This window comes from Petaurus breviceps, unplaced genomic scaffold, assembly GCF_028583685.1.
Source record: "Petaurus breviceps papuanus isolate PSGF00001 unplaced genomic scaffold, PetGlider_PUasm1.0 90692, whole genome shotgun sequence".
Lineage (NCBI taxonomy): Eukaryota > Metazoa > Chordata > Mammalia > Diprotodontia > Petauridae > Petaurus > Petaurus breviceps.
This window is the reverse complement of record NW_027187313.1, coordinates 2,391,896-2,417,688: the sequence shown is the minus strand read 5'-3', so window position 1 is coordinate 2,417,688 and position 25,793 is coordinate 2,391,896. Positions and strand designations below refer to the sequence as shown.

Here is a 25,793-nt window from a genome sequence, read left to right as displayed (position 1 = left end):
TGTATGATCATATATAAATAAATAAAATTATACCAATCATAGCAAATAAAAATAATAAGTATAGTTTTATCTTTGAGTAGAATGGATTATAACAAAGTTTATGAAGTGGAAGGAGCAGAAAACATAAGGGATACCTTGGTATGCTACAGGTGAACTTTGGTCAAAAGAATCCTTGTATCTTAACCCATCTGACTTTGTAGCCTTATTGAATATTCTTTCCTAAGACTACTACAAATTGAATATTTTTCTTTTTTTTTCTCTTTTAAAATTACTTAAATTTATGGGACAAATGGAAAAGTGCCTGTACTCTAAATTTTTATGATAAAAATATACCTAAACATACACTGCCAAGTTATCACTAATTTATTCTAAATCTCTTTTTATTCCCTGTGACCAATATAAATAGGTATAACTAGGGTTTTTTTTTCTATTTTATATAGCTCTCATTGATGTCTGTACTGTACTCTTTTCTTTGCATTTTATAAATCTTTATACTCTTAAGTTCTCATTCTTACAATTGTTGACCATTTTTCCATTACAGATAAGTTAACTGCAAACATCTTTGTTCAAATAGTTCTTTTTTTGTTTCTTTGTTTTTAATTACTTCCTGGAGGAGTTTGTGGGGGAATATTCCCAATAGTTGAATTAGTCAGTCAAAGGTAACTGACCAGTATTATGAGTTTTGTCATGTATTGGCTAGATAATTTGACTTCTGCTTTACTATTCTGGTAAGGTGTTTGTCATAGATTAAACTGATAACCAGTTTACTTGGAGCCTAGCTTTTCTCAGAAACTTCAGTACCTGGATATGGAAGTTCTTAATTCTAAGTCACCTTCTCAGGGGGTTGTGACTTACCAGGCTGGAAATGGGACTTTGAGTTCCCTATCCCGGTTCTGGTGATGAATTACTGTGTGAACTGAACAATTGAATTAAACTCATAGAAGTCCAGAGTTCAAAGGAACTTCAGAGATCTTCTCATTTCACTCTTACCTAAACTTCAGATCCTTTCCGTAATAATATCCTTGACTAAGTGGCTATCCAGCCTCTGTTTGAACATTTCCAACAAAGGGAAGCTCACTACCTTACCAGATAGCCACTCTATTACTGAGTAGCTCTAATTGTGAGGAATCTCTTCCTTAGACTTCTACTCCTTGGTAATTCTCCCCTCTAGTGACACATAGAATAAGTCAGTTCTCTCTTTCAGATAATTGAAACAGCTTTTGTGGCATCTCTAGATATATGTTTCTCTAGGTTAAACATCCTTTCCTCTTTCTATCAACCATCATATGGTGTGCCCTTAGTTCCCTCATGATTCTGTTCACTCAGTGATAAACTGGCATTTGCCAATTTGCCTTGTGAAATGTGGTCTGCAAACTAAACATGGCAAAGAGATTATCACTTCCATTGCTGTGGAGAGTGTATTTCATATAGCTTGACTTCATTAGCATTTTTGGCAGCCAAATCTGATTGTTTACTTAATACTGAGCTTATGGTCAACTCCAATGTGGATATCATTTCACACACTATCACTGTCTAGCTTTGTTTCCCAATCCTAGAGTATAGGTGATTTTTTTTAACCTTCAGTACAGTTATTTAGATTTATCCTGATGCAATTTCATCTTGTTAGATTTGGCTTCTTGTTCTGGCTTAAACATGGTCTTTTGGGATCCTTACTCTTTTATGTAGGATTACCTTTCATTTTAAAATTTTTTTTGTTTGGATCACCTACATACAATAAGTTTGTCATAAGTGTTTCTATCCACTTCATTGATAAAACTATTGAATAATGCAGGACTGAGAACTGAGTTCTCTTCATATTATTAAAGACCCTTTCTTATGTCTCTCAATTAATAAGCATTCTTAGGTACTGTTATTTAGCCTACTACAATTCTGCCTGTCTCTTCATTCATTCTATATTTCTCAGTCTTGTCCACAAAGACACCATGGTAGATTATCAAATACCTTGTTAAAATCCAAATCCATACTGTCTGATTTAATATAATCTCCTACTTCCTTGTCTGTGAGGGAGCTGATCTATGTCTTTGAAAGCCTAGTGAAAAAAAATTTGAATATTGGACCTCACTGGATTAAGTAGCTTTTTACTAACTTGTTTTTTTTTTTCTGTTATGTACTACTGTGACATTTTAAAATTACTGTATAGATCATTAAGTGTTAAACTTATGGGCAAAAAGCAGAAGAAATTATTCTTTTCATAGTCTCTCTTTACCCAAGGCCGAATCTTAGCCTAGGGCAAATTTCTATTTAAATCATAAATCTAAAGGGTCGTGGGGGGATTTTAATGATTGCACAAGTGCATAATCTTTGAAATACAGACTGTCCCAAAAGTCTTAGTACAATTTTAAATTTTAATAACTTTAATGCACTCAGACTTGTATAATTTCTTTTTGTTTTTGTTGTTCTTTTTTCTTAGAACTATGTTTCCATCTTAACCATAGAACTATGTTGCCATCTCAACCCAAACACATTCCTCAAAGAAGATTTTCAAGTTGTTCATTGGCACTGATAGTTGCTGTCTTAGTCTAAATAGTAGTGGGCTAAGAGAACATGTTCATTGCCAAAAGAAAAAATATATGATCCCATGTGATCAGTGGAAAAATTAGGACTGCTTTCAAAGTACACAGCAAATTAACATCTAAATGCAGCATTCATGTTACTGAACTACATTTTTGCTTTGAAAAATCACATCTCAGGAATTGACTAGGAATCAAAAAATGTGACTTTTAAATTTTGTCTGTGATTTATTCTCTGGGTCAAACCTGCTTATGTTTGTCTAATTTAATAAATTTGCATTGCAAGTTAACAGTGGATGCTATCATGACACCTGTGAGAAAATATACTGGGAAAATAATACTTTTCATGCCGCTACTTTCCCCAGAGAGATCCAAAGGAGTATCTGTCTTGGGATCTCCAGAAAGCAGATCTTGCTATTCCAGTTATCAGAAAAGCATTTTATGCATTATTATAAATCATGAATTCTACATATTTTTAAATGATTGTTTTCCAAAATTAGGCGGAACACTTTTAACCATTTAAAGACTATTTTCTGACTTACTTGCTGTTTAGAAAAATTAGAAACAGTAATCTATGGGTTAATGTTCATAGTCTAAATACATCATCATTATCATCATAGCTGGCATTTTAAAAAATTTACATACACACGTATAGCTTCAAAGGTTTACGCAGCACTTTACAACCATTATCTCACTTGATCCTTCGAATAACCTTGTGAGACAGGTGCTATTATTATACTCATTTTACTGATGAGGAAACTGAACCAGACAGATATTAAGTGGCTTGCCCAGAATCACACAGCCAATAAAATTAGTGTTTGAGGCAGCATTTGAACTCAGGTTTTCCTGACGTCAAGTTTAGCTCTCTACTCACTGCGTCACTTCCCTTGAGCAATTCAGTTAGTTCAATATAAAGGAGGAAATTGGGATTCTAAGGAACTTTGAAAAATAATGTCTCCCTAAAATAGAACTTTTGTTATTCCTGCAGCATATTAGTTATTATAAAATAGACTGCAAATGCTGGACTTTCGAGACTGCTACAAATAATTGTACTACTTTATTAGCCTTGCGGTTTTAGGGGGGAGGGATACAATTGAGTCAGTTTCACATGGTTAATTCTCAGCTATTTCCTTCATTAAGAATTGAAACTTTACTTTTAGCTAACATACTTTGAAAAGTCAAATGCAATAATAAAAATGTAATTTCAAAGGGATTATTCTTACAAATAACAAAACTGTTAGTGGAATCTCTCATAGTGAACTAGTTTTATCTTCCTTAAAGTACTTTTTGATACAGGCATCGGTAATCCCAACCTAAATTCAGTAATCCCTCTCCTCATCAAATTGCTGCTGACCAGAAATATCCTGAATATTGTGTACCACTTTCTCTGAAAATTGTGTTTGCTCTCTGTGTGTTAACCAATTTTAGAATGGAGGCCTTCCCATCATTTGTCACAAAATAATAATGGTGTCACAGAAAGCAATTGTTCAGATAAATACAGGATCATTAGGTTTCTAGCCTTGCATGGGAACTTAACCACCATTGATGACTTTAATAGTAAAAATGCATTTTAAGTTCTAAGCAATCAACTCTTTCAAAAAGCAACAAACTTTATTTTGACACATCATCAAAGTCTCATTTTCTTTACAGTTGAATCCTCCACGTTGTGCAATTGCACAAAACTTTTAAGTATAACAATGTAAAAGAATAATTGCCACTGATACTACTTTTATATGTTACTGTTTATGTAAAACATAAATTTATAATAGTTTACTGTTTGTTAAAAGAAAGGGCAAGTATGTGGCTTATAATTTAGTATCACTTTTTTGCTGATTTTGCTTCTTTTTCAAGTTGTCTTCGTTTATATTGTTGTAGTAATATTTTTACTCTTCTTTTGGCTCTACTTTGACCATTCTATTAACACTTTATATAGATCTTCACCTCTATCTTTTATTTCTTAATTGACCTATATTTTGGATTGACGGTTTCTTTCCACCTTTTGCATAACTATTTTTTTTCTTGTATTCTAGGACACTTCCTCCTAAGACCACTTTGGGTTTTGGCTCTATGTTTCATTAATCTCCTTGTCCTCTATTTAATTTTAAGTGGTTGTATATAATAGCTATAAGGAAAAAATAGAACATGAGCTATCTAGACTTCAGCTGTATGCAATTATATTTTGCATACAAAGCATATATGTTTTTGTATCAGCAGTATGCCAGAAGGTAACTGTAGTATGATTGTTTGTTAAAATAGATTTTTATGGAAAGAATAACTCACAAATTTAAAATTGTTTGGAAAATAAGCCAAAAACAAATGGTTAATATCTTTATCAGCCATTATTTTTACTGTAACTGTGATATATTATCTGTATCACATGGAAAGGATATAATAATATTTCTGTTTTGTCAGCAAATTAACCTAAATGACAAATCAACAAGGATGCAGAAAGATAATTTGTTTAAAAGAGAAATAAACCACTAAAGAAAAGGAGTTATTGAATAACACTGTAAATTCCTTTCTTAAAAGGGGGAACCAGTATTGCTGGCAAGTCCCAGGCTTCCAAAAGTATCTTCAGAGATAATATTCATTAGGAGGCACCTCTGGCCAGTTAAGTGTTACTAGATGTTGACAAATGTTTAATGATGAAACTTTTGCTTAAGTTTTGTTTTTATATATGACCAAAAGCTTACAGTGATAGAGGTTGTAATTTTCTGGTAGCATCATTCTGCTATATCTACTTAGATTTCAATACCTTCAGATTAGACTCAAGGTATGGAAATACTACTGCTATTTAACTTTCCCTATCCCTATCATTGTAGTTGCCAGAACAATGGGGGGATGAAGTCTATTCAAGCATCTTTTCTTTATGTTTGAAGTATAGAGTGCTTGACCAGAACTTTTATACATCAGGTAGCTACCATCATTGTTGCTTCATTATTCATTTACTCTTCCAAAACACTTTAAGCCTTTGGTTAACCCTGTAAGAGGTTTATTTATCCAGTTAATTTATCTCCCCTCTTTTCATAGGTCTGTCTGTATTTGTCACATGTGCATAATATGCAAAAAGTTCCTTTGTTAAGCTTCTTATTTTATTTTATTTTTTTGGCTTTTTGGAGGGCGATTGGGGTTGTGACTTGCCCAAGGTCACATGGCTAGTTTTTGTGTTAAGTGTCTGAGGCTGGATTTGATGTTAAGCTTTTTATATCTGTTTATTTTGAGGAAATTTATCCTCCCATCCTTTAACCCTCTTTATAATAATCTACAAAATTAAGCCAGGGTAGGGGGCTTTTGATCAAATTTGACCACATATAAATTCCAGTTCCATTTTTCTCTACTAATCGTATCCCTGCTACTCCACAGCATGATTTCTGAGCTAAGGAGTAACTTGTCTTGCACTCTTAAGAACTGTAACAATAGTTATCTTTCTTCCTTTATTTCATTTTAGTTCCTAAACATAGTTGACACCTTTACATTTTTCTGGAGATCACTATGGAGAGGAAAGAAGCCACATTATTTTAATACAATAATCAAAGGGATGTGTGTGTGTGTTTGTGTGTGTGTGTGTGTGTGTGTGTGTGTGAGAGAGAGAGAGAGAGAGAGAGAGAGAGAGAGAGAGATATGAACATGTGTTTTGTATACTTTGGTTCCATCAGCATGCCAAGGCAATGTTTTGTAAAAAGCAGTTATTTTAATGACATAACTGAATAAGTGGGTGAATTTGGAGTGGAGATTATTCCAGACACAATGATTTTATTTTCCAAGATCAAGTCTACAAGGAATGCAGTGGGAAGAATGTTACATTAGGATTCCAGACCCAATTCATAGAGAGGGAGATCTAAATAACTGCTCTTCTTTTAATGGTTCACTCTGTGTGAGCCATATTGCATATAGTGTAAGCAAAAATAAAGTATTCGTTATGGCAAAGAAAGTGTATTTAGATAAATGACACATCCTTTGGTGTGATGAATTGCTATTAGGATTATGTGTTGGTTGTGTAAGGGTTTACCATCTCTCACCACCACCTTGGGGGGGAGAGTAGTTGTCACAAATATAAGAGCAAAAAAAAAGAATGACCTACATCCCTTAAGTTTTACATACTTAACTATTTGAATCATTTATAGAATTGTAGAATTATGGAAGTCAAGTGTTGGAAAGGAACTTAGTTTTGCAAATAGAAAACTGAGGCTCAGAGAAATTAAGCAACTCATCCAAGTTCCCATAGATAGCAAATGGCAGAGCCAGGACCCAAACTCTTCTTCTGACCTCAAGCCCAGTATTTTTCCTACTACTTTGCTAACTTCTTATAGTTAAAGGAAACTACTTTTTTTTAACTCCATCCCTTTTTGAAACAAGAGCCAGCAAACTGTAAATATTGGGAGCCTCAATATCACTTTCAGGAGATGTCAAGGTCAAATACTCTTAAGCCACGTACAGTATAAAGTGGAAATCAAACTTTGAAGTTGCTACTCCATTTAGTTTCATATAACATTTGTGGAATTATCTACAAAGAACTTATGTGCTATTTTTCCTATACCAGTGTCAGGAATACATGCATCTAATTTTAAAATGCTTCAAAGGATAGTGATTAAATGAAAACTCACAGAAGCAGGGAATCACTGTATTTCATTGTAAATTGAGGCAAATTACTTTACTTCTGTGTCCCTTGTCCTGTAGGCATCTTAAACTTACTATGTCCAAAACTGAACCCCTCACCACCCACTCCTCCTTCAAACTTACCATTATCTATTGAGGCCACTACCGTCCTTCTAGTCTTCTCATCCCAGTCACAGCCTAAACTTCATCTTCAACTCTTCACTCTCCTTAACCTCCTATATCCATTTAGTTGCCAAATCTTATCAATTCTGCTTCCATATCTCTAACATCCCTCACTTCTCTACTCATAGAACCTCTCACCTAGTTCAGGCTTTCATCTCCCTTTACCAGAGTTACTTTAATAGCCTTTGAACTGGTCTCCCTGTATCAAGGCTCTCCCTTCTTCAGTCCGTCTTCCATATGCTGCCAAATTGCTATTCTCAAAACATAGATCTGACTATATAAATATTTGTGTATTTATGTGTGTATTGTATGTGCTATCTCAGAATGCAAGTACACGATCTGGAGAGACCAAAACAATGAGTTAGACAATAACTTTACTAAAAAACCCATTTTACTAAATAAAAATACTTAGTAAGAATGTACAAACATTTAGCAAGAATACTCATAGATAGGTATAGGTCTCCAGGTCTATACCTGTGGAGTTACAGATCAATAATACCAATTCACACAACAGTTTATCTTGTTCAAAGAACTACCATCCTTTCTTAATACTCATTTATATAAGATTTAGCCTATTGCATTCGAAGACTTATGATTTATGACTATACAGGCACTTTAAAAAATCTTTCATTCCATGCATGCAGCTCCATCAAGTTAAGTAAAAGCAAGCATTTATTAAGTGTTTCCTATTTATCAGGTACTGTGCTAAATCCCAGGGTATACAAAGAAAGGTAAAAACAACCCTTGTTCTTAAGGAGCTCATGGTCTAATGGGGGAAAACATGAAAAGAACTATGGACAAATAAGGAAAAATTGTAGATAAATTCAGGGAAGGTGCTTGCTTTATGTGGGACTGGGAAAGACTTCTTAGAGAAGGTGGAGTGTTAGCTGGGACTTGAAGAAAGTAGACAGAGATGAGGAGAGAGAGAATTCCAGGCACAGGAAGCAGCCAATAAAATTACAGACTTAGGAGATAGCGTCTTGTGTTCTCACAAAACAAATGGCACCACATCACTCCCCTGACTCAAGAAATTTCAGTGCTTCTCTGTTGCCTCTAGGACAAAAATACAGACTTTTAAAAAATTTTAGCTCTTCACAGTCTGGCTCCAAATTCTCTTTACAGACTGCTGACACATTCTGCCATTCTTGGAATTCTCTCCACCTCTGCCTCTTGGAAGCCTCTGGCCTTCCTTGAGTCTCAACTCAAGTACCACCTTCTTCAACAGGCCTCTCCTGATTTCCACAGTTGTTGGTGCTTTGAGCTTCCTGAAATTATTTAGCATTTATTTATACATATTTTTTATTGACATACCTAATATTATCTATCTTGTATTTCCCCCAGTAGAATGTAAGCTCCTTAAAGCCAGTTGTCTTTGTATACACAGTCTTTAGCTTGTTCATTGATCCCCTGAAAATTAAGATGACCCATTAACTGACCTATTTAATGAAATTTTTTTGACAATAATAAATCTTGTCACAATGAACTTTGCATAATGTAAAATTGTTTATGACTAGTAATAGTAAGTGAAGTTTCATACCTCTCGTGGGGAAAGGATATGTGGTGTCATGGTGTAACCTATTCAGTTACTTCTACTCCATGTAGCTTCTCCATCCCCAGCTCCCATTCTTGGTGAGGGGTTTGGGGAGAGAAATAGAAATTGATAGAAAAAATCTAAAGGAGTTAAAGGGAAAGCTTATTTGAACTAGAAAAAAAAATACTAAAAGGAAGGACATGGAAGCCAGCAACATTAAAGCAAGAGGACTGCCACAGTAATTGAACCAAAAGGAAAAAAAATTGAAAGCTTTGAAACTCTACTCCCCAACACTGTATGTTTCTTTCTTTTTTTTTTTTAAAGCAATCGGGGTTAATGTATGTTTTTTTTTGCCCTTAGCTATTTATTAATTGTGATCTTGTGCTGTCTCATGTCTTACCTATTGTAGTACCTCGGATGGCAAGTAGGATCTTGTGGGAAACAAAGTGTGGGTTTTTCTTGATATGCTAACCTCAGCCCCAACATACATCATCTTAGACCATCTTTCCCAATAAGAAAACCTGGAATATTTGCTACCTTACCCCATTTTCTAAATATTGGGGAGAGGGGAGAGATGAGGAGAAATCTAGAATCCAGACTGATTTTTAAAACAAATTCAGATGGTTGCTGAACAGTCATTTTTACCAAAATTGAATATGTATTATTCTTTTTTCAGTTACATTTTTAGGGGAAGACCCTACTGATTATGAGGGAGCATGTTACTTTTAAAAATAAAATGAAATGCTGTGATACTCTGAAGTATAGTACATTGTGGGAGTTTCATGGCTCATTCTCATTTGTTTTAAAATAGTTTTCAAAGGCACATGCACATAGACACACATACAGAACACAAAAGAAAGAGAAGAAAAAAGGAAAGCCAACCCTCCAGCCCTATGTGTATGTGAATTGGCTGTTAAATTTTTACCTGATACTTATTTTTGAAAAGTTTCCTGTATACATGCAGCCTATTGGCCTGAAAAATTCAAGATTGTATTTAGTTTTTTTTTAATTGATTTGAATATCTAGATTGTGATATCTGGCTTTCCAAAAGCTTGCTATTTAAAATACACATGCACATATCCAATACCCCCACCCCCACCTCCACCCCTTGGGACAGGAAAATAAAGTGCCTAGCCTGGTAAATCACATTGCTGTTCCCAAGGAAGATTGCATGCACCCAGTGCACTCCGAGACACAGAGTGAGCCAGTAAAGGCAGAATGGCTATTGTTTAACTCTGCCTAGCAAGAGGATCGAAAAGAAGGAATTGGGTCTGACTGGCTTTGGTGCTGGCTTTTCTGCATTCCAAAGTGTCTGAGGCACAGAGAGAGCCAGGACAGCCTGGTTGCTGCACAGGGTGTGTTTGGAGTTTCTGGCCGGCATGCTGGTAAGAGCATGGTAGGGGGATCAGCAACTTCCCAGGATGCAGAGCCCAGGTAAGATCCCTGTGATGTAAACTATGTAATTATAGGAAGGAAAAAGCCCAGTCAGAGCCAGCCCACTCAAGCTGGAGGGGAGAGGGAATTCCATCTAAGACTGAAATAAAGATAGTTGTGGAACTGAAAGGAAACTGTAGCTTTCTAACATGTGTATTCAAAGACTGTGTACGTTTTTGTTTCTGCCCAGTAGCTTTTCTCTTCTTTGGAGGTTGTTTCCATAATTGTCCTCTGACAGGAAGTGTGTGTTTGAATGGGATGCTTTTCAGCTTTCCAGGAATAAAATTAAAGGCAAAAGAAGAGTATAGCAAGTACTAATAACCATGTATTGATGTTTGAGATTTACATATTCCTTTAATTGCCGAGAGAGAGAGAGAGAGAGAGAGAGAGAGAGAGAGAGAGAGAGAGAGAGAGAGAGAGAGAGAGAGAGAGAGAGAGAGAGAGATTGTATTTCAATACTTTAGATTTTCCCAGAAGTTTTTAATCTTGGAACATAGGTCATTTCCATATAAACTTCTGGATGACTGGATAAAGGTAAATGCTCTTTCTAGGTGAAAGAGGACATTTTTGTTCCCTCTGAGGAAGTCTAAATATGCAAGAAGCAGCTGGCAGTTGTCCAGCCGTCAGAATAAAATTACACTGGCTTTGCTTGAACCGCAGTGGAACATGATAAATTAGTGACACTTAGAATATTCAACAGGTTGGTTCTCTCGGGGAAAGTTAAGAGCATTTACAGGAGAGAGATAGGAAAAAGAGTATTGCTTCCTTGTTTTACAGCTTAGATTTCTAGTTTATAATGTCAGTAAATCACAAGCTAGAAAATTTATTTCATTACATGATGGCATTTTAAAGATAGGGCCCTTAAAGATCATATAACTGAACCACTCTTTTAAGAAAAGAAAACTGAGGTAGGAGGTTAGATGATATGCATGGCCACAGAAGCAACTAGCTAGATGTGTAGGAGAACCTGATTCTCCTTTTCCCATATTCTTGATAGTACACTGCATTGTCTGCCACTAGTTTTTATGCCTCCTAATTTTTAAAACATGCTTCTTATAATTTATTGACTACAGAGAGAAAAAACATCATCTGGGGAAAATTCAAATATCCTGCATTAAAATCTTCTTTATGAAAAAGATGATAAAATCCACATTGGCCCCTTGCTTTTGGCTATTAAGAGATCATTTTCCACAACTTCTTGTCTAAATAGAAGAAAGAGTATTGAGTTTCAGTTTAAGACAGTCATATGGTATATTGCTTTGATGCAAAGAAGCACCTGACTATAACATCTTCTAAATATTTACATTTTAAAGTTAACATCTTTCCATGGATACCACTTTTTTTTTAAAAGTTTGTAAATATTTTTAAAAGCAGCTTGCTAGTTTCTGTCAGAAAATTTATATTATTTTTCATTTTGAATAAGTAAAACAAATTTTTTCCCATTACCAAGATTTCTATCTTGGTGGGGAGTGGGGAATATCTTTTGCTACCTTTATCTCCATAGGTTGGCCCATGAAATTTCACAGTATTCTATCATTTCCCACTCTGTATCTTTCTATTAAACTCTAACCAGGTCCTAGCTAATTCATAAAGTGCTTTGTGAATCTTGCAGACTCAAGAACCACAACAGTGGACATCTGTCTTCATACATTTTCATTTAGTTTCAAAGCATAGTTAGTGTTCTTTCCATTTTTCTGGAGATCATTCATTGTGTAGAGAGTAGAGAGGCCACACTGTTCTAGTGTCAGTATAGTTAGTCAGTGTCAGAAGGATCTGTCATGGCTCTTTACAACTCCTGGGAACTAATCAGCTTTATTTGGAGATAAGCACTGGGAAGGGATGTTGTCCTATTGTATCAAAGCTTGACCTGATTATTACACTTTTCAGTTGTCTGTATATAATAAATACTAGTGTGACTCTTAAAACAACACTGTGGGATGGGCAGTAAGTAGGAAGGGGAAATTTCATTACTGCTCCTGGCCATTGGAAATCTAATTTCAGTGAATCTGCCACCCAGGAAGAAACAGGAGACTCTTATGTTATAGCAGAGTCCATTATTTAAGCATGCTCTTTATTCTTTTAAGAAGATGATGGCCACTGGAATCAAAACGTGATGCTTCGTATAACTTAGGAATATGTGTGTAGTACTTACACAGGACCTGAATGTTCTCTCACTTTTCATCTGGATGTACTAAATGAGTGTATTTGTGCATTGTTTGTATGTTTGTATGAATACATATATACAAATATAGTCATATTGTACGATCTAAGTGTGGCGGTGTGGGTAGAGCATGGGGCCTTAAGTCAGGGAGCCCTGAGTTCAAATCCTGCCTTAGATACTTACTAGCAGTGTGATTCCGGCAGTTCATTTCATCCCTCTCAGCTTCACTTTTCTCATCTGTAAGACAGGGATAATAGTAACACCCTTCCTGATTGTTTGCTGTGAGGACCAAACCTTAAAGTGCTACATAAATTCTATTGTGTATATAAATATATGCATACAGACACAAATAACACATAAAAATGAATAGAAATGTCTTTTAATTCTGCACTTGAAACCTCCTATTTCTTGATATCAAGAATATCCATAAGTCAAACAGTATATTATTGATATTTTAAATTAATCTTCTGAAGAAACAAGGTTTACTGGCCCACCTAAATACATTGCATTTAACAAATACCGTTTTTTCTTTCATGTACCTCAAATGCCAAATTATTGTAGGTTTGTTTTTGAGGGTGAAACTGCCTTAAGCTTACTATTTGTGGACACATTTCATAGGAGATTTTGCATGAAATAGGACATTGCAAATTTAGCTAAATTAATTTAGGTCCAACTAGTGATCTCTTGGAGGAACTCAAGGGACCATTCCCTCAGCTCTATCCCCACCTTTTTTTCTTCGCATTAGCTTTTAAAAGAAGGTTAAAAATTCTGTAACATGGCCAATATTCTTGGAAAAGGTCTGGAGGATATTTTCACAGGAAATGATCAGAGCTGCTTGTTATTCAGTCAAAGGGATTACTGTCAAATGACCTTTCTCCTTTTTCCTACCCCTTGTATGTCCCTCCCCATGAGCTATAGATTTCTTGTATTTCCAGCTTTTAGTTCTCATCTCTTTTCCAACCTCCCCCCCTCCCAAAAGGGAACTCAGTAGGTTGGATATTTGACATTCATCATAATGTTAAATTAATTTTGATATGAAAATCACCAAATTATCCCTTATGGTCATTACAGCCTTCATTATTTTTAGGCAGCAGATACAGCTGTACAGGTTAAATCCCCATTACCCTGACCTAACCTCTGACCTTCAGATTCCACTTAGATGTAAAATAGCTCTTTCTTGGGTATTCGTTTTATACTTTCACAGCACCTAGAAATTGGTCTTGCTTTTAGTTGCATATCAGTTGGCTTTATTGAAAGGGTAGAGTACTTTTTTTTTAATAGACATGGTATAGAAAAACAAAACCAGGCCAATGTTTTTTCATCTCTAAAGTAAGTTCATTGGATAAAATGATCCTTAAGATCCCTTCCATCTTTAAAATTATGTTTCTTTAGTCCTTAAATTTGAGCTCAATAGCTTGTTAAAGTGCATTCTTTCAATGAAGGATCAGATAAAATAACTGATGGTGGTGTTTCCTGGTGAACAAATAACGTATCTTCGAAATTAAACTATGACTCAGCAAGATGAATTCTTAAAATCTGGGTCTCTTTTGTTGTGAGAACTATTGCAGCTGGTGACAGGGGTCTGACAAATCCAAATTCCACGTTTTAATTATAGATATGACCTCAGCTTGTTTTTGGAAGCCTCAAGCAGTGCCATGTAGAATACTGTCTTTGTACATTTAGTTAACAACACTTGATGACTGAGAGATTACTGGGCAATTAGAATTCAGACGAAGACTTTTGCCTGTCCTGTTCTATCCCTGCCTTCTTCCAGATTTTTAAAATCTAGCTTCTGAAAAAAGAACAAATAGCAGTAGCATCCTTCTCAATGAACCATTCACTTTCGCTGAAAGTGCAGTGATAGTAAACATGTGTGAGGAGCATCAGACATTTTCTCAGCTCTGATATGAGATTTCTTTCAATAGCCTGATTCCATAGGAGTTTGAATTCTCTAGGGTATAGAGATGTAGACATTTTGGGAAAGTCTCCATCATTCTGTGGTTCTACTATGTGATGTTTGTCTCAGGGAAATTTGACCAAGCATTGAGTTCTATTCTTTATAACTTTTATAGTATTTTGTGAGAATTTAGCATGAAAATTCAGTTTAGCTGAATTCAGCTTAAGGAAGAGAAGGAAATGGAAAGAGCCTGGGAGATTCCTTCTTTTGTTTACTTTTTAGTGACAGATCAGAGCAAATATGCGACTTCATTTTGAACCCCAGCAGCAGGTATCATCAAGGACACCTAATCAGCCTGTCAAACAAGTTACCCACTTTTAGGTATTCATTGTCACATTGTTAATGTGTCATAAATAATTCTATTTAGCACAGCAAATATTTAGTTCCTACTATGTAGTACTTTTGAAATTCTTGAGGAAACATTCTTTTTTATGTTTTTCTGTTGTAATACTTGAATTTTGCCCAGTGTATATGTCCTATTAATTTTCAATCATTACATTTTTATTAGAAAAAATGGATATGTTGTTTCATAAATGCTCTCAAGTTATTTTCTTTTTCCTCTCCCCAACCATATTATAAATTCCTTGAGGGCAGAAATTGTATTTCCTATTTCCATAGAATCTTTTGGTCTTGGAGTCAGGGGATTCAGATTCTAATATTGTCTCCACCATATCTTTGCTCAGTAACTCTGTTTCCTCTTCTCCAGAATGGAAGGGCAGGTTGATAAAACTAATAATTTCTAGTTTATTCTTCTCAAGAAATTCAATGTTTTTCAATTATTTTTTAAAAATAAGTTTTATTGATATTGTTTTTACATTTTCTCAATGTATCCCTTCTTCATTTCCCTTTTAGAGAGCTATGCTGTGTGTGTGTGTGTGTGTGTGTGTAGAAAGTTAAAAGAGGGAAAAAATCGATTCAACGAAAGTCTGACATTATTATATTCAGTGTTCCATGCTTATAGTCCACTATCTATGCAAAAAAACAGAGGGGTGTGCCTTTTCATATCTCTTCTTTGGATCCAACCTTTATATAATCCTGACCTTTATATAATAATCTTATAGAATTCAGTTTTGACTGGCTTTTTAATTGTTATAATTTCCATTTCCATTATTTTCATTTTATATGTTGTTTTCCTGGTTCTACTTGCTTGACTTGCATCACTTCGTTAAAGTCTTTTCATGCTTCTCTAAACTTATAATATTTGTATTTCATACAGCACAGTGATATTCTGTTACATACATATAACACACATTGTTTAACCATGTTAAATGCTAATACCAAAATAAATGCTGCCATAAATATTTTGGTCTATATGGAACCTTTTTGTCATTGTCTTTTTGGGGATATATATCTTTTAGTGCTATGTCAGGGTCAAAGAGTATGGATAGTTTAGTTGCTTTGTTCTCATAATTGCAACTTGCTTTCCAGAATGGTTAAACAATTCAAAATTCCATCAACAGTGTGTTAGTCTACCTGCCTTTCCATAAACCCTTCAATATTGACCATTTCAATATTTTTTCATCTTTGCTAATTTGCTAAATATGAGAGGAAATTTCACTTGTTTTGATTTGCGCTCTCTAATCAGGAGTAATTTGAAACATTCTTTCATATGGTTGTTCATAGTTTGAGTTCTTTTGAAAACTTTTTCCTCCTTTGTTCACTTATCTGTTGGATAATGTTTTTGATCATATATTTCTGTGTGTGTGTACACACCTTGGATATTAGAGCCTACCAGAGATATTTCATACAAAGATAATCCCTCAGTTATTTACCTCTCTTCTTATCCTTATTTCATTATTTTTGTGAAATAGTTTTTAGTTTTTCAATTTCAGGTAATAAAAAATCTGTTTGATCTTTTGTAATGGACTATCTCCTTTTGTTAAGAATTTTCTTTAATATTGAGGTCACATTCACCTTGGGTTTATTGTGGTATATGGTTGTAAAATGCTGATCTAAACTAAATTTCTGCCAGATTGCTTTCTAGTTTTCCTAGAAATTGCCACTTAGGGATTTTTTTTCCTGTCTTTTCATGCTTTGGGATTTATCAAACACTGGATTGAGTTCAGTTATTTCTGATTTTTCTTTGTCTACTCTGTTTCATTAATCTCTGTCTATTTTTAATCAAATGATTGTGATGATTATTGCTGTATAATATTTTCATTTATAATATATAATTTCATTTATATACATATATAATGTTATATAATGTCAATAATCAATGATAACTCACATTTACATAAAACTTTGCAGTTTGCAAAGAAATTTATTAATAGAAACACTGAGGTTATGTAACTTACTCTTGGTCATACAGTAAGATTTTGTTGGAAAAAAAAACAAGTATTTTCACTTTGGGTACAATGCTTTTGGCATTTTAGTATCAGGACAAGCCGAGTAATAAGTGATCACTAGATAAATGAATGATATCCTTGAGAGAATATGGATATCTCAAAGAAGACATAAAAAAACACAGGAATAATTAGAGGCACTAAAAATCTTTCCTGTATGGTAGATGGAAAGTATTTAAACATTTTAGTCAAGAGACAAGGCAAGAATGTCTATTAATAGTAAGGAGATAATAGTCACTTGTATATCTTAGCCTTTAAGGAAGTGAGTTCATCACTAAAACAGTTTATCTGGAGTGGTTAATGGACTTGTTCATATTTAGTTAGAAAAAAGTTAATCAAAGTTAATCAATTATTTTTGAGAATAGTTTTAGTTCACTTAATTTTTTATACATGGCAGAAAGGCATAAGGATACTCAGACCATATTTTTTATTGCTGACTTTGTATGAACCTGAGTTTTTATTGTGATAACAAATCAACTTCCATACTTTTGTGGCTCACATGATTTGGCACATCCAAAGAGAAATTTTCTTCAAGTATCTTATTTTCCCTTGAGGTTTTTGAAATTCCAACCTACTTACTTTCCTAAATGTTGAAACCCTACAGTTTTATGAAAAATTAACTATATCATTATAAGTATGCAAAATTCACAATTCCTGGGATTTTGTATTATTTACTATTTATAATATCCATAGCAGAGTACTGAGAGCCTAATAAAAGCTAAATAATTATTTAATCTATACTAGAGATGTTAAAACAGAACTTGGATGACTACTTGCTTGGAATATTTTGGAAAGTATTCATGTAGCAGGCAGGAGGTTGAATTAGACGATCTCTGAGGTCCCTTTCAACTCTGTGATCCTATGGTTCAAAGGATTCTGTGGTTTAAAACCTACATCTTCTTTTACATATTGAATAACACCGAAGATCACTTCTGGCTTCATGATAGTCTGTATGGTCCTTTCGGTCATTAAAGCAGACTTCACGGAAAGCAGAGAGGCTTAAGCAATAGCAGTATTGCTAGGACCATTAAAGAAAATGGAAATCAATATTTTCACTTTATAATCTTGTTAGCTTATACAAGGATAAAATATACTAAATGGGAAGGAAAATAATGTTAATGTAATTTAAGGCACAGATGGTGAAGTAAAATACTATTGCTTGTATCTCTGCTTAAGTAAAATTATTTTGGCCTTACCACAAAGACAAGACTTTAATTTCAAATAATTCCCTATGAAGAGGCCTTTCTTTGGACCTGAAGACCAGTGAAGAAATGGTTGTCTTTGGTCTGATTATATTTACAGGAAGAAAATTCAGTCCATTAAAAAATATTCATTTTATTTTCATTTTCATTGATGGGTACAAGTAATCATTTAAAAATAAGGGAGGATGGGCAGCTATGTGGTACAGTGAATAGAGCACTGGCCCTGGAGTCAGGAGAACCCGAGTTCGAGTGCAGTCCCAGACACTTAACACAAAAAACTAGCTGTGTGACCTTGGTCAAGTCACTTAACCCCAATTGCCTTACCTTCCCCTTTCAAAAAAAAATAATAAGGGAGGAAAGGTAACTTGAACCCATAAACTAAAAAGCAAGTGAGCATAAATAATTGTGCATGTGTTTGTGCCTTCCATTATTTATTATTTATTAACCTCCCCACCCCAAATCCCCCAAAGTTTATATTGACTTTAAACATAGTTGTTCTTCTTTTTTATGTGCTGAATGTGAATTTGCAACTCTTATTGTTGTCTTTAACTACATGGTTATAGTTAGTGTGAATACTATCCATTTAGGTATGCTTTCAGTGCTCTATATCACTTTATACATTTTCACATATTTCCCTTAATATCCCATATTTTTTACAGAGTGTGTATATATACACACACATCACTGTATTCAAATAACACTCTATTTAAAGACCTAGTTTGTTTCTAGGTTTTTTTGGGGGGTGTTTTGGTTTGTATGTTTTTTTCTATTGTGAGATAGTGCTGCTGGATAGATATAATTCTGTATATTTTACCTAACATTATACTAATTTGTGACCCCATCAGAAGTGAAATATCACGTCAGTTTCATCACAGCTGTGTCAGCATTAAATTTTGTCATGTTTTATTATCCTTGCCATTTTGATGAAAGCCAAGTGAGATTTATTTCAATGCTCATTTATATGATTATTAGAGATTTTGAACATATTTTCCATTTGATTGTTGATAGGTGTATTTCTTATTTTGAAAATTGCCTTTTCATATAATTGGAGAACAAGTGGCTCCTACTACAATAAATTTGTTTCAGTTTCTCTCATATTTCAAGTATTGGATTTTTTAAAAATCAGAAATGTTTGATTCAAAAAAAAAGTTTCAAGTTTTTTTTTTCTTCTCTTCCTGAACACGTGTTTTGGGGGGTTGTGCAGAAGCTTTTTTTAACATGCCCTCAAATCTGCCTATTTTTTTTAATCTGCACCTTTGTGTTTTTAGGTGGACTTATAGCGTTATCATACTTTTTTGTGTTAATCCTGTTGCTTTCCCATTCTCCTCTCTTCTGTATACGTCCTTTCAAAATTTAAATTCTGATAACATGCCTACAAGTACACATTGTATGGTTGTAATAATGATTGTTTTATATATAACGTGAAGGCTAATAGTGTAAGTCCTCTTTTCTTGTTCATAATTTCCCTTGATGTTTCCTTTTGTTCTTTAAAAGTCATCTTATTAGCTTGTCTGATTCCATGAAATGTGGCTTTACAATTCTGAACAGATATAGTGAAGTTGTAGGTTAATTTGGGAAGTATTGTCATCTTTACTATGCTAACATGTTCTAATCATGACTATTAAATATCTCTGCTATTATGTAGGAGAGGAGAGAAGAGGGATGTGGTGGTCTAGACCTGCGATTTAATTGGTACAGGGAACTTCTTGTATGGGAACTCCCTTCACCAATGCAAATTGGTGACTCCATCTGTAAATTCCTGGGGCATCAAAGAGGTTAAGTGACATGCCCATCATGACATAGCTAGGATCTATCACAGGGATAGATTTAAGCTGTTTAGATTTTCCTTTGTTTGTGGGGGGGGGGTCCTTTTGGTGATTTCACGATCTTTTAATTCATGTTATTTTTCATTATTTTGTAAGTTTTCCTCTGTGACCTGCTCCTCCCATCTTTCCTTTTTAACAAATCTCTTCCCTTTTGAGGTTCTTTTTTTTTCTGCATGAGAGAGAATTGAGGAGTGGGGCCCTTTTTGAATCCTCAGTCAGCTATCTTGTTACAATTCTCCCAACTTAAGATTTATGATCAATTATTTAGACTGGCGCCACTTTTTATAAGTTCTTATGTTTTGAAAACATTTAATAATGTGAACAAACTGTAAATTGTATTTGCCAATAAAATGTAAATAACCAAACAGAACCACACTTCTGTGTCTATTGCTGCAGTGTCTGATTTATTACAATTCATTTCCTGAGTATCAGAAATCATAATCTAATTTTTATCCAGTGTGAACTAAATGAGCTAAATAAGCAGAATAATTTTCCCTTTCCTGTTTACGCCAATATTATAGGAACATAGGTGCTAATTTAAAGCCTATTCTCTTTGATTCCATTTCCACTTTTGCCATGTTACCCTCTAAGCTATCAGTAAGAGAGATTGAAAATTATATTTTCAGAATCTCCTTTTCATGCCTCATTCCTCCAAACCTTTAAAAAAAAGATCCTAGCCCCCTCCTAAAATTCTGATTGTATGGAGGGAAGTGATCTTGTGACTTTCTTTGAAATTTCTTTGTGTTTTTATAGAGGGGGGTGTCATCAAGTTTATCTTTGTGCTGAAAATTTGCTAGTTCATATATGCAGCCAAGGGTTTTTGATTTGGGGTCAGTGGAAAGGTTAGGTGAGGAAACCATCTGGGAACTAATCTTGGAAATGTGTCCTGATAACAAAAGAGCTACTGTGTGAATAGTCTTTCAGAAACTCTTATCACTGCTCTCTGAAACACTAGCATTCATATTTCCTACCCTGATTTAATCATATGTTTTACAGCAGCAACTACATTACCATAAAATGCATAACTTGGTACAGTGAACAGATTCTTTTGAGAGAAGGTTTAGGCACAGAATCCAACATGGAAATAAAATTACCCTGTGAAGTAAAGACTAGTTATACATGATATGTATATTGTTATTAGTAAAGGAAATGGAAAAGAGTTTCTTACACATAAGAAAACTCATTTTTATCAAATTACGCACATGACCATTTGAAAGTTTTATTACAGCTATTAATAGTGAGTACTCATCATAGTCCTGAAGATTTAATGAGAATCTTACCTTCTTTCAGCCATAGACATTTTACCTTACTCCATACTTTAGAGGTTGTTATGACCAGGTGTTATAGATTATTTAGAAAAGCAAGAAAGAAAACATCCACCCTACTCATTGATTCCTAGGAGTCGCCTCAGGAGCTTTTCAGAACATACCATGGTAAAACCCCACGTTGGGTTTTTCTCTTCTTCCCCCTCTTGCCTTTTTTCTCTCTGTGCTCTCTGTTCTTTTCTCTCTTCCCACAGCTAAAATGCATGTGTTCACATTAATATGCCTAGATTCATCGAAAGTTATCTCCACTAGGTTACTGCTGTATCATCTGTTATCCTCTTCAGATTCAGTGCTCTTTATGTTAACATGGCTACATCATTCTCCCTAAAGCTCTTCACTAGCAACACATTCAGACCAGATTACTACCATCAAATCCTTCCACAGGAAACAAAATACAATTGCTTATTTTACTTTATAGTCTCTCCCTTTATTTCTCTCTTGTCTTCTCTTCGAAATTTATTATCCTTGTGCTGTGATCTGTCATTTCTTTCATTTTTCACCTCTGCCTTATTTGTACAACTTCCTTCTACTTACTCTATTTGATTTGCCTTCAGTTCTCTCCTCTTAGAAGCTACTAAGCCTATAGTAACATTTCTGTTCCTTACTATCAAACTATTAGTCTACCTAATTTCAAGTTTTCCCTGAAATTCTAAAATTTTCCAAATGTCTGGCATTTAAAACCTTCCTGTCTTCATGTTTCTGGACAGTTCACATAATTCCTTTGTGCTTTTGTTCATTAGAAGAATGTAAACTCATTAGTTCAAATGTTCTAAACAGTATCTGGTATTTATCACCTTAAATGGGTGATGACATTGATAAGCAGCCTATGCAACTAATATGTTCATATTAATATTAAGCTTTGAAAGCACATCTCAGTAGCAGAATGACATCCAAAAAGAGCAAAAACAGTAGTCAAATCTTTGGGGAGAAAAAAATAAACTACACAAAAAAATGGAGAAAGGCAAAAAACAAATATGGTTTGAAATGGCAGAAGTTGGATAAGAAGATCACTATATTGACCAGTAAAATAACGTTGCAATTAAGAAAGCAGGCATTATAATAAATGCATAAATCTTAGTTTTATATATATAGAACATTAGGTAATCCTCCTATCCCATTCAAGTTACATAACTTTCCCAAGTTACATAACTTTCACACAAGTAGTAAACATCAGAGGTGACTAGACTCCAGCACCAATGCTTTTTCCTGAATAAAGATCCATGCTGTGACGTTCCTAAATGATCATCCAGACATTCCTTAAAAACCTATTGAGGAGCACTGACCCTGGAGTCAGGAAGACCTGAGTTCAAATCCAGCATCAGACACTTGACACACTTACTAACCATGTGATCTTGGGCAAGTCACTTAACCCCAATTGCCTTGCCTTCTCTCCTCCAAAAAAAAAAATCTATTGAGGAGAAATTTACTTCCTCCCAAAGCAGCCCATTTCTACTTCACTATAATTGTTTCAAAGTTTTTCCTCCTGTTGAAACTAAATCTCTCTTTGAAGCTGCCATTTAATGTTTCTATTTCTCCCCTCTGAGACCAAGTAGAACAAATCTACTTTTCCATCCTCATTACAGCTCTTCATGTACTGTCCTTGACTCCCACAAGTCTTCTCCAGGCTAAACATGTCCATTATTCTATCTATATCAATTTGATTATTGCCCTGACCAAGGTTCTCTAAAATTCTCTAAAAATCTTTTCATTTTTATAGTGGTTTTTTTTTAAAGCAGTTGGGGTAAGTAACTTGCTCAAGGTTACACAGCCAGTTTTTTTGTGTGGGTGTTAAGTATCTGAGGCCAGAACCAATCCCGGGTCCTTCCGACTCCGGGGCCGGCACTCTTACTGACTGCGCCACCTAGCCACCCCCATTTTCATAGTTTTTGTTATCAAGCAGTTCTTTCATCTTGTACCTATCCCTTCCATGCCCTTATCCAATTTCCCTTTACAGGCTACCACTGATAGTTTCCTTGAGAGATGAACTTTTACATTTATCCATTGATTTATCTTCTATAGCAAATGGGGATAGGAGAGTATCTCAGTCTCAGTCTTCCAACAGAAATGAGTGTGTCAACCTCTGAATCAAAGACATAAGATATGTTTAAAGAAAGAGAAACAAGAGGATATATTACCACAGAACTCATGTCTTATGATGGCCTAAATGAATCTCTAGCATTGTTATGGATCTTTCATAAATTTTTTTCCACATTAATATTTTCTAGATCAATCCCTCAATTCCTGATCAGCCAATTTCTTTTGATTAAAAATGGTGACTATTAAATGCGTCCTGGGTGTAAATTATTTGTTAATTTTCTAAGTAACTTTAAATTTTCTCAGAAAATTCAGAAAGTTCTTAATTTATATATGGGGGGGGAGGGTCTCTGTATATCCATATGTGTTTATAGTCATTAGAATTCAGTCTGGATTCACTAAGAACAAGTCATGCTACTGTAGATCAATTCTCTTGATCATTCTCTTGATCCAGACTGGTAGATCAAGAGAATACCATATACTTGATATATTTGGATTTCAGTAGGCCGTTTAACTAATTTTTTAAAAATTATATCCTTTTAGACATGATTAAGAAGTTGACTAGAAGAGGGCAGTTAGGTAGATTTCTATGTTCTTGGACAACTGAATTTCATAAGTATTAACTAAATAATATTATGATGAATATGCATGTTCAGATAGCATGCTTAGGGCTCAGTCCTTTCTCTTATTCTTCTTCTATTTTGTTTTATTCATCCAAGGCATTAAACATTTTGAAGACCTTCATAGCATGCTTGCTCATATTAAATTTATATTTGATATGAAGCTAGTAGAGAGACCTAATTCATTGAATGAAATAAGCTGCTCAAAGAGATCTTGACAGATTAGAATAATAGACTGAATCTAATCTGATAAAAAAATCAATGAGAATAAATGTGAAGTTCTGCATTTACATTTTTTAAAATACATGATGGAGGAGATATTTTTTTTTTTGCCTTTTGGAGGGCAGTTGGGGTTAAGTAACTTGCCCAAAGTTACACAGTTAGTTGTTTTTGTGTGGGTGTTAAGTGTCTGAGGCCAGAACCGAACTCTGGTCCTCCTGACTCCAAGGCTGGCACTTTACTCACTGCACCACCTAGCCACCCCTTGAGGAGACATTTCTAACCAGACATTCATATGGAAAAGAAATAGCTGACTTTAGGCTCAGTAAAGTTAAGAGTCTGGTATGGTTTCCCTGAAAGCTAATATAGCCTTCACTGACACAAATATAGTATCCATAACAAAATGTTATCTAGTCTGCTTATGTTCCAAATATGTTGAGCACTAGTAGTCAAAAGATAACTGTTTGCTTCTCTTTTGAGCAGAAATGTAGCCTTCCCTCAGTCACTCCCCTCAGAATTCCTAGAACATAGATTTTGACCTGCAAGGAACCTTAGAAGTCATCTAGTCCAACCCCTCTCACATTATACATGAGAAAGATGTGACTTTGAGAAAAATCAAATGACTTTCCCAATGTTGCGCAGGTAGTTAGTGATAGAATAGAGTTTCCAGTCCACATCCTCTGATTCTAAATCCAGCAGTCTTTCCACTGTACCATGAAATGGAGGAGCCACTGTGCTCATCCTCAAGAATGGAAAGACAGAGACTTCACTCTTTCCATGGCAGACAAGGAAGAGCGAGAGGGGAGATTATGAGATTAAAGCCAAGAGGTTGCTACTTTACTGGTCAATTTAAAGAGGAAAAAAAAAAAGTAGAGTAAAAGGACAAGAAAGAGATCCCAATAGTCCTAGCCTAAAAACCCCAATTTCTTTCTTGCTAGGATATACATATATATAATCCTCAGCTTTTCCTCCAAAGGTAGAGCACTATCTATTTACCTTTAGAGAAGATGGTTGCCAAGGGGACAGTGTAACAGGAAGAACTACAGCAAATTCCCTGCAAAAAAACAAAAACAACAAACTCCAAACAGATCTAGAAAATGTACCAGACCTAAGATGATAGAGGAATACCAAGAAAAATGCAGGTCAGCATAGGAAGACAGAATAGAAGTCTGTGGACACTAGGGATGGAGCCTGGTCAGGAGAGTGCTATACTCAGAAAATTAGGGAGAGCTGTACCTCCCGGCAACAGGAAGTTCAAGGTCTATACTGGGCACCCCCAGACCCGCACCAGCATACTCTGGTGAGGACCAGTATCACCTGGCAGTTTTGTTGCTCTCTCCCCAGTTCCAGGTCACAGATCCAGGACAGATAGACAAAGATAAATGTGCTGAGAAATTCAGAAGTACACATCAGTAATGTGGGCTCAGACCCTAGGAAAACCTACAGTTCTGTCACTCTGAGCCAGCATTGTTTTCCAGATGTCATCTAAATCCAGCAACATTGTACTATTGCTCAGACCCAAACTTAGGTTACAACTTGCCTCCCTGCAAGGGGAGCAAGAAGACATCACCCTGAATCAGACCACTTTGGGAGCATTGAAAGTTTACAGGTCCCTAAGTATGTCCCAGAAACACTAAGATAATACAACACTCAATACCACCACCACCCCCCAACCGTCAGAAGACAAAAAAAGCAGCAGTAGGACCAGACCAGCCCTTCCTTCCAACTGTGTGCAGAGCCAAACCCCTAATATCAGGTCTGAAGTCAAGAAGTAGAAGAATGAGGAAAGAAAGAATCCTACCATAAAAGGCTATTTTGGGGACAGGGAC

At 35.0% G+C, this 25,793-nt stretch overlaps 1 protein-coding gene across 5 annotated transcripts in view; it reads left to right on the top strand.

The window, feature by feature from the left end:
• The window catches only part of RASAL2 (RAS protein activator like 2), a 334,704-nt gene that overhangs the window by 211,467 nt on the left and 97,444 nt on the right, over positions 1-25,793 (top strand). The window contains exon 1 of one of the 5 annotated variants that reach the window (XM_069065492.1): positions 9,868-10,275. The exons of the other annotated variants lie outside the window; for them this stretch is intronic. Coding sequence (XP_068921593.1) covers positions 10,263-10,275 — 13 coding nt within the window. The 5' untranslated portion in view covers positions 9,868-10,262. Of the gene's footprint in view, positions 1-9,867; positions 10,276-25,793 lie in introns of those variants that run through there. 5 annotated transcript variants of the gene reach the window in all.